We start from the raw sequence: 8,630 nt of genomic DNA, 5'->3' as shown, positions 1-8,630 counted from the left end.
CAGACAGGTGACCAGACAGACAGACAGACATTTTACGTAGGGTACCGGTATTATTTCGGCTTTGCAGGAATTATTTGCAGTCAAGACAAAGGTAAGGGGTATGATTTTGTATTGTAATATATGGAGAATAGGGACACGGGTGTAGGATTAGAACTGGATATAGTGAAAGGAAAAAAGGGGTAGGAGTGGGGTGGAAGAGGAGTTATTTTTTAAATTGCTGTATGGGATAGGCTTGGCCTAGGCATGTAGGCTACAGGCTACCTGTAATTTCAAGTTGTCACCCACAGCGCTCTTGGTCAACTCAGATCAACCATAGATTGATTGTATATGCATTATTAGGTTTAAAAAGGAGATACACCTAACTCCGGCGTCATATATCTAATTTATGTGTAGGTCTACGTTTAAATTTCCAAACCTGTTGACCTGGTACATGTATTGAACCAGAGCTTTAGGCCTAGATATATCTTGATCTAGATCTACTAACTAAACAATTAATGTACTCAATATCAAATATCGTGACAACTGGGGAGGGGGGGGGGGCAACTTGTAGCAAAAAAGTTTTGATAACCAGATTTAAAACAAGACAACAAGATTTAAAAAAAAAAAATCCCCGAAACCTAAATCAAACACCATTGCAATAATAATTTAAAAAGAACAACAAAAGAAATTAGACATCCATCTTCCAGACCACTTTTTCGCGCTACCCGCACACATGGTTTGAGAGGAATGAGAGCTCTTCAATTCCCAGCAGCCATTACTTGGCTTTTGATACGGATATGATTCTTTAAATGATCTCTCAGAAAAAATACCAAAAAAATGAATAAAGGAAACAAGACATTAATATTTTTTATAACTTTTACTGTAAATGTAATTGATAAAGTAATGTGCCGTTAGAACAATCCTAAAGGTGTTGAGTAAGTGTGAACTAGTTGCTACTTTTTCCGGACGAAAAGCCAAATCTTCTTCACAACACCGATGACAATTGGAGGTTTCAGTGTGCTTGACGGATATTTTTCATATTTTATATTATATTGCTTTAATAAAAATTTCATGTTGCAAAAATACTTTTTTTGTAATGAATTGCTATGATTTCAAAATGGTAATTTGCTCTATTGTAATATAGTTTTTAAATAGTTTAACTAAATGTAAAATGAAGAAATGTATCATCCCCAACATTGATACCTTGTGTTTGTTGAGAACCTGGACCTGAAGGACTTGACCATTAACTGGCGATAATTGCAGGCCAATAAAACTTTGCAATGACTAAATAGGGCTTTATATACGGTTTTCATTGACAGTGTGTCACCAAATGTGCTTTCCAGCGGACTGGCAATATGAGCTAACCTTGTCTAGGTGCTTTTCCCAGTGCTATACAGTCGAGAAGCGGACGGCAGTGCCAGTTAGCAGTTGAGTCAGTAGTGATCAACAAACACTTTTTGTACTGGAACTGAGTCACCAGTGAGAAGATCTGCTGTTTTTGTGATTTACCAGATATTGCTACCGGCTACCGACAAAGAAGGGTGGAGTTAACAATTGAATCAAAAGAGCACAAACGTGTGGATGTTGGTATCAACAAGTGTTTTTTTATTCAAGATCTTTGGCATTAGATTCTAGGGTTATTTTTGAAGTAGGGTCGCTCTCTAAACTCTCTAAGACCTTCTAAGAAGACTTTGACTGTAAGAGTTCAATATGGCTGATAGTGCTAGTGAACTTGAGAGTGACACCAGTTCAATTGATGGAGGACCTACATTTTCTATGAAATCACCGTCTCCAGCGCAAGCAGAGCAGCTAAGCAAAAGAATTGAATCACTCCAGCAAGAAAACAGAGTTCTGAGGATAGAACTGGACACGTACAAACTGAAATGCAAATCTCTTCAGGAGGAAAACAGAGAACTGAGACGTGCCAGTGTTTCCATTGTAAGTATATTTGTGGCAGGCGCTATTTGCAACGCCGCGTTCTGAATAGCTCTCAATCTCATGCTATTTTTAAATGAAGTGACTATTCGGACTCGAGTCCGAATATGAAAAAATGTTATTAGGACTCGAGTCCGAATAACGACGACCATTTTTAAACGCTGCGTTCTGAATAGTGCCCATGCTATTTGAAACGTCAGTCTAGATCTAGAATCTAGTAGCCATCGTTTCTACATATAGATCTTATAACATTGTAGTTTTGCCTGAATTGTGGAAGCTTTAGGTTCTCTCTGTTTCTTGATAAACCTCCTAGATCTAGGATGTGTGACTCCTTTTTTATTATGTTGTTTACAAGTCTTTTCTGATCAATAGGGCCTATTGGGTAGAAGATCTATATTTCTAGATCTAGATCTAGATCTACAATTGTTTCTGACACTGACATTGCTTGCACAAAAGTAGTCTTGTTCGTCTCTCATAATCATAATCATTTTGAGTTTGAGCAAGTAAGTCAAAAGACACTTGGATAGAACAATAACATGACGGTGCAATGCGGTCCAAGCACTATTTCCTGTCTGCAGTGTCGTCATACAATACCTAAAAATAATTAGATCTATTAGATCTATTTCTGCATGCACTTTACATTTTGCCATCACTCATGTCGCCTGATCTAGATTTCTAGGCCTAGGCTTCGGCGTTTAAATTAACAGGGGGTAGCGTTTAGTTTTCTACATTCTCTAACGGCCGTAAAACCCTCTACTATTAAAAAAAAAATGTTAGGCCTAGAGAACGTATATATACCAGCTGTCTACGTTCTCTAATGTTCAGTGCTCAAGCATGGCATCGAATCCAGGTCCCGTAAGGTTTTTTTTGCTTCTCCTGAGCCAAAAATTATTTTTTAAGAGTAATTAGACTCACAGACCAAGGAAAGCCACTTTATTGAACTTAAACCAGGCCTAATTGGTAAAAGGAAAAGTACAGATCTAGACATTCTAGATCTAGATCCTAGACCTACTTTGTAGGTAAAAGCTCCTCTTGCGGACAAAACCAGAATGTGCAAGCTTCATCACTAGACGTCTAGATCTATATCAAAATCTAGATCTACATTAAAAAACTACAAAGCAACAAGTTATTACAGAAAAAAAAGTGTTGGTCAGTCGGGAAGAGGAGAAGACAAAAAAACAAAAAAACTTCCATGACCGGGATTCGTATCCATGCTCATAAAATAATTAATGGTTCAAACACAGACGCCCTCTCGATTCGGGTATCAGAACTTCCAACAACGAAGCGTATAAATATATTAAGCCATATATTTAACACACAGCGTTTTATTTAGTACTGGCGCTAATTGCAATGCGGCATTTTATTTCGGAGTGGTTATCCGTAATTGTGCCAACTTTTCTGTCTAGTTATCCGTACATTGTTGTACTGTACAATTGTGCGAACAACTGTGTCTAGTTATCCGTACAACGTTGTACGCACAATTGTACGAAGTGCTGCAGGTTTCCGTACAATAGTAGGCCTATATGCCCACAGGCCTAGCCTACATGTTCTGTCTTAGTAGATCTAAAAATCTAGACCTAGAGATTCTAGATCAGTGTTTCCAATATTCGATAAATTTTTACTTTCACTCCCGCACACAGATGCACTGCTTCAGGGGTCAAACTGCAGTACTGTTTGCTGCAGATCACAAATAAAGCCACTAAAACTGTCGCAAATCAATTATTTGTAAGAAAACTTCAAATCTAACTGTATCAAATTATGGGTTAAAACAGGGGGGCATGCCCCCCTGTAACGCCCCAGATTTTCTTATACCTCAGGGGGGGCTTGAGACCCCCTGATTGGTCCAAAGCATGTTTATCTCGATTAAGAACAATCAAATATTTCAAAAACTGTTAATTTGCGACAGAAATGAAGTTGATATTCGTGTTCAGCACATCAATATTTAGTAGAATATGGACAACTGGTAGTTAAGTGTGAGACGGGAGGGAAAGTGAAAAAAATACCCAATATTCCACCAGCTGAAATTAAAATTTTTTTCGTCAGACCTCATCTGCCGATCTGATGCCAGCCGCCTCATTAATGGTGTTCCCCTCATGTCTAGATCTAGAAATGTGTGTTGCGTTGAAACCGTGCTGTAAAAATATACGAAGTGACTATTTCTCCGAACGTTCGGAGAAATAGTGCCGATCTTTATTTCTCCGAACAGTTTCCGGCTTCCGGTCTCGTGATTTTTTGCCTATTTATTGCGAGAGTTCGCCACCAACTTTCATTCTGCCTCTGGTCTGGGAAGGAACACCGCATGGCAAGCCTGCCTACATACAACTTTCAGTAACACCCACCACACACCCACCACCATCATGCACATGTACACACACAAACTTATACACACACTAACTAAACATGATCAGTGGGCCACTTTTGAATGTATGACGAGCTGAGTTGTGGATGGAGAGACAGTGTGAGTGACAGAGCGGGTGAAAGGTAGAATTTACGAGTGTATCCACAGGCGACGACTCCGACCCCCCTGGCCTGGTCCACAGCTCACGAACGAAAGGAATGTGGTTAAGGCAGTGTTTTGCATATATTATTGTCCATGGTTCGCAGGGTGCAAGCGAATGAGTGAGATTTTCTTTGTGTGTGCGTGCCTGGAGGGAGGGGATGGGGTGTGAAAGTCATGAGGACGGGGATGAGCCGCGGGAGAGAACACGGGAATTGAATGAATGAGTGAAACTGAAAGAGAGGAACAACTCATGAGCACTGGAGTGAATGGATCCTGTGTTTCTATTTTTGTATACTTTGAACTGTTACTGAATAAAGGCTGAAATAAAGCCCGAAAAACATACACACCCCTCACTCTCCACTTACACACTTTAAACTACCACTACCATACACAGACACTCACACACGCGCATGCATAGACACACACACGCGCACACACACACACACACACACACACACACACGCACACACACACACAGGAGCAAATTTTTGGGTCTATATCTATTTCAATTTTCAAGAGCTAGTCTAGAGATTTTTAGATGAGTGTAAAAACGTGAAAAAGAAAGGTTTCACAACAGAATCAAATCGAAATTAGTCGAACAGTCCATAAACAACCACAAGAATTAACAAATAAGGGTGTGTGTCAACCTGTCCGAAGAAAATTGCCTGTTTTAATCCTAAAAGTGCGTAAATTTTAAAAAAAGTACAGGATATTACATGTAAATTATGGAATCACACACATTAAGGGGCCTGCCAGTGTCAGTACATGTAATCGGTTTCGGTGGAACGTACGCAATAAAACATAAAACATTTAAATCTATATATATATAAATATATATATATATTTAGAATCTAATGAAGGTAGGAACATCAAATTAAATGACGTTACACTATGCAACATCCCCCCCCCCCCCTTTACCCAACAAAAAAAAAATTGATAGAAAAACAACACATCAGAACAATAACAAGAAAAAAAATTACACACTAACAAAATAAAACACCACAAAGAGTCAAAAAGGGAAAAATAGTAACTGTAACGTATTCAACAAATCAATGTGGTTTTCCTGTTACTTTTAGGCCTACCAATTTAGGCCTGGTTAAAGTTATTACATTGATGCTCAAGCCAGGGGAGAACCAACTGGATGACTAGATCCAGTTATTTTTACCAACAACCTCCAAAATTCGAATAATTTTACGAATAACTGTCTGGTTATTGGTACAATTGTACTAATAACTAGTTAGAGTTGTACGCACTATTGTACCAATAACCGCAGCCTTTTATTTAGCACTGGAGCTAATCGCAACGCCGCGGTGCAAATAGACACTTTCCTATATTATATATAAACTACAACTACAGAGATAGTGCACTGATGCTATGCTCTTGGCTTAAAAGGTCCTAGAAGGTATCTTATTTTAAACGAGGTCAGTGTAATGTTTTCAGGGGGTTAGCAAGTAATAATTCTATGTCTACTGATAACAGACATTCCTCTCCGAAGTGACTATTCGGACTTGAGTCCCATTAGACAAAATATATATTCTGACTCTGAATTGAGCCCAGCATGATGTCCGTTCCGACTTCCAAACCTTGTTCTGAAATATTTCCAGTATTATGAAAAAAATTTCAATTATAATGATAAAATAACAACAATCGAGACGTGAGCTTTAATATCCAGCTAATATATTATTCTAAAAGACTTTTTGACACAATTGCACAGTCCTAGTAGGTAATTCTAGTTCAAATTCTAGTTTTATGTAAAATCCTCCGACGACAGTTATACTATGTAACCTCCTTGCACTTACGTAACTCACTAAGAAGCAGAGTCCGGATAAATTTTAAAACATTTTCCGACCTGAGTCCAAATAGATAAAACCCATATATTAAGACTCGAGTCCGAATAGATAAAAGATCTATTCGAACTCGAGTCTGAATAGAGGTGGCCTTTCCTCTCAGGACCCTTCGATCATCTCTACACTGTTCATTCTAAGATTCCATCATCTGAGTATTGATGTGGAAACTGTATTACTGATACAGGAGAGATCTTGAACTATAAAGTTTTCGTAGTTTGAAGTTTAGGGTTGTGTTTTCTTTCTTTTTAAGGGGTTGGGGGGGAATTCTGTAACGAGAGACCACTGATAGTATGAAATAGAGGGTTAGGGCTAGGGCATTAGAATTTGGGTTAGGTAGGTCTCTTCTTTTTTGTGTTTGTTGGGGTGGTCACTCATTATAAATGGAAGTCCTTCCAGGTTTTAAGAATATTTTCTTCCCGTAGGGCCTAGTTGATCTGTACATGGAATGGATCTTTTTCTTGAACTGTCATTGTTGTGCTTGAAGACCTTGTTTTGCTTTTTAAAAAAAAATCAGATTGGGGGGGGGGGGGGGGGGGGGGGTCTTGTGTTAAGTTGAAGAGGTAAATGGTGTTCGCCTCTCATTCAGTAGGTCCCAGGTTCAAAATTTTCTCTTATCACTTTTTTTCCTGCTCTAACAATGTTCTGTTGTGTGCTTTTGCCTCCTCTCAATGATCTTATGCAGTTGCGAGGGCTGTAAAACACTTTTAAAAAAAACAACCCAGATGCGTCAGGTAGAGTTTTTGTTAAGAGGGTTAGAGCTAGAGGCTATGTTTTGCTTCGAAGAGAATACTTTACTTGAGGATACCTGTCTTCTGCATTGTCTGTTATATTTTTATGTGTCATAGTACAATCGTATGATGAGATCTTTATAAACTGCTTTTGTTATTTGTTTATATTTTGAGAATAATTTGCACAATGTTTGTCCCTTTTTCAGCAAGCAAAGGCGGAGCAGGAAGAAGAATTCATAAGCAACACATTGCTGAAGAAAATTCAGTCTCTGAAGAAAGAGAAAGAAATGCTGGCTACGAACTATGAGCAAGAGGAAGAGTACCTTACCAATGATCTCTCTCGCAAACTGTATCAGGTATTTTGTAAAAGCTTATCATGCATGGTTGATTCTCCTGTGTATTCATGTTTCTTAAGTGTGAGAGCTTTTTGAAAATTGTGCGACTATGAATTAACAGAGAGGATAGCAATTTGCAGAGTGAATAATTGTGTTGAAAATGTTGACTTGTCTGTAATTGTGTACCAGTAACTCCTCACTTGTGGTTTCAAGTGATTGTGAATAGTTTGGCCAGTTTTGTTTCTCCTTGGAAATCTAATCTAATGGACCATATTATTAAGGTTAACGTTTCAGATTTCAAGCGAAGTTAAGTGATGCAATATCATTCAGTATGTTTTGTTTTTCTTCATATGTATGGAGTTGTATTTCACTGGCCACCTGCTCAGATTATTAAGGCCAAAATTAAAATTAAAAAAAAAAGTTGCAGTTTCTTATAATGTGGTATTTGCAGCTTGATGACGATTTTTTTTTCTTGACATGGTTTCAAGTAAGTTGTTTGAAGGCACACATAATAATAATGATTGTTCTTTATCATCAAGTTTTACCTATGGTTCGATTCACTCTCAAGTTTTGAAAGTTGTATTTCAAAACTATGGTTTTCTATGACAGTACTGAGGAGAAGCAAATGATTTGAGTAAACTAGATCTTTTTTTGAAATATAATTTTCTTCTTAATAGTTGCGACAAGAAAAGATTGAGCTGGAGGAAACTCTTGAGAAAGAACAAGAGTGTCAAATCAACAAACTGATGAGAAAAATTGAGAAGTTGGAGGCGGACACGTTCACTAAACAACAAACATTGGAGCAGGTAAGTGATTCCCAGATTCACAGGTCATATGCTGGGAAGGGTTTTTTTTCCCAGATATTTACCTTTTTAGTTCTTTTGGAAAAAAAATGAAGGAATATATGAATTACATGTACTCAAGCTGTTTTAGGACGGGTGTACGATTGCGTCTTGGGTGTAGTCTGCTAATACATAGAACAACAGTTGAACCTGTGTAAGACGGCCACCCATTGTCAAGGAGAAAATGGTCGTATTAGACAGGTGGTTGTCTTAGGCAGGACTGATCAAGATGAAGAAAACAAACCATTCTCTTCTGAGCTCCCAATCGAAGGTAGCTTAGACCTACATGTTTGCCGACAATCGTCTGAAATCCGACAATCGCGACCCGACCCGCGAGCCAGCCAATGCTATCGCTAGGCCCACCTGTATCAGTCAATGTGCGTAATGGGAGGCCTGGCCGACTGCCAACGCCCCCCTTTTTCTCCCGTCGGCTTTGTCGGCACTTTCGTTTTCGTGCCGACCGC

The 8,630-nt window shown here is 38.6% G+C and overlaps 1 protein-coding gene across 1 annotated transcript in view; it reads left to right on the top strand.

Annotated features, from left to right (window-relative positions):
* Positions 1-771: 771 nt before the first annotated feature.
* LOC101850630 (coiled-coil domain-containing protein 6) overlaps positions 772-8,630 on the top strand; it is a 28,882-nt gene continuing 21,023 nt past the window's right edge. Inside the window, exons 1-3 of the mRNA XM_035968173.1 lie at positions 772-1,917; positions 7,196-7,345; positions 8,002-8,130. Coding sequence (XP_035824066.1) covers positions 1,690-1,917; positions 7,196-7,345; positions 8,002-8,130 — 507 coding nt within the window. The 5' untranslated portion in view covers positions 772-1,689. The remainder of the gene's footprint in view (positions 1,918-7,195; positions 7,346-8,001; positions 8,131-8,630) is intronic.

The sequence above is a fragment of the Aplysia californica genome, unplaced genomic scaffold (assembly GCF_000002075.1).
Source record: "Aplysia californica isolate F4 #8 unplaced genomic scaffold, AplCal3.0 scaffold00043, whole genome shotgun sequence".
In the NCBI taxonomy this organism is placed as follows: Eukaryota; Metazoa; Mollusca; class Gastropoda; order Aplysiida; family Aplysiidae; genus Aplysia; species Aplysia californica.
Note: the sequence above shows the minus strand (reverse complement) of the source record. Positions and strands in the feature narration are given on the sequence as shown.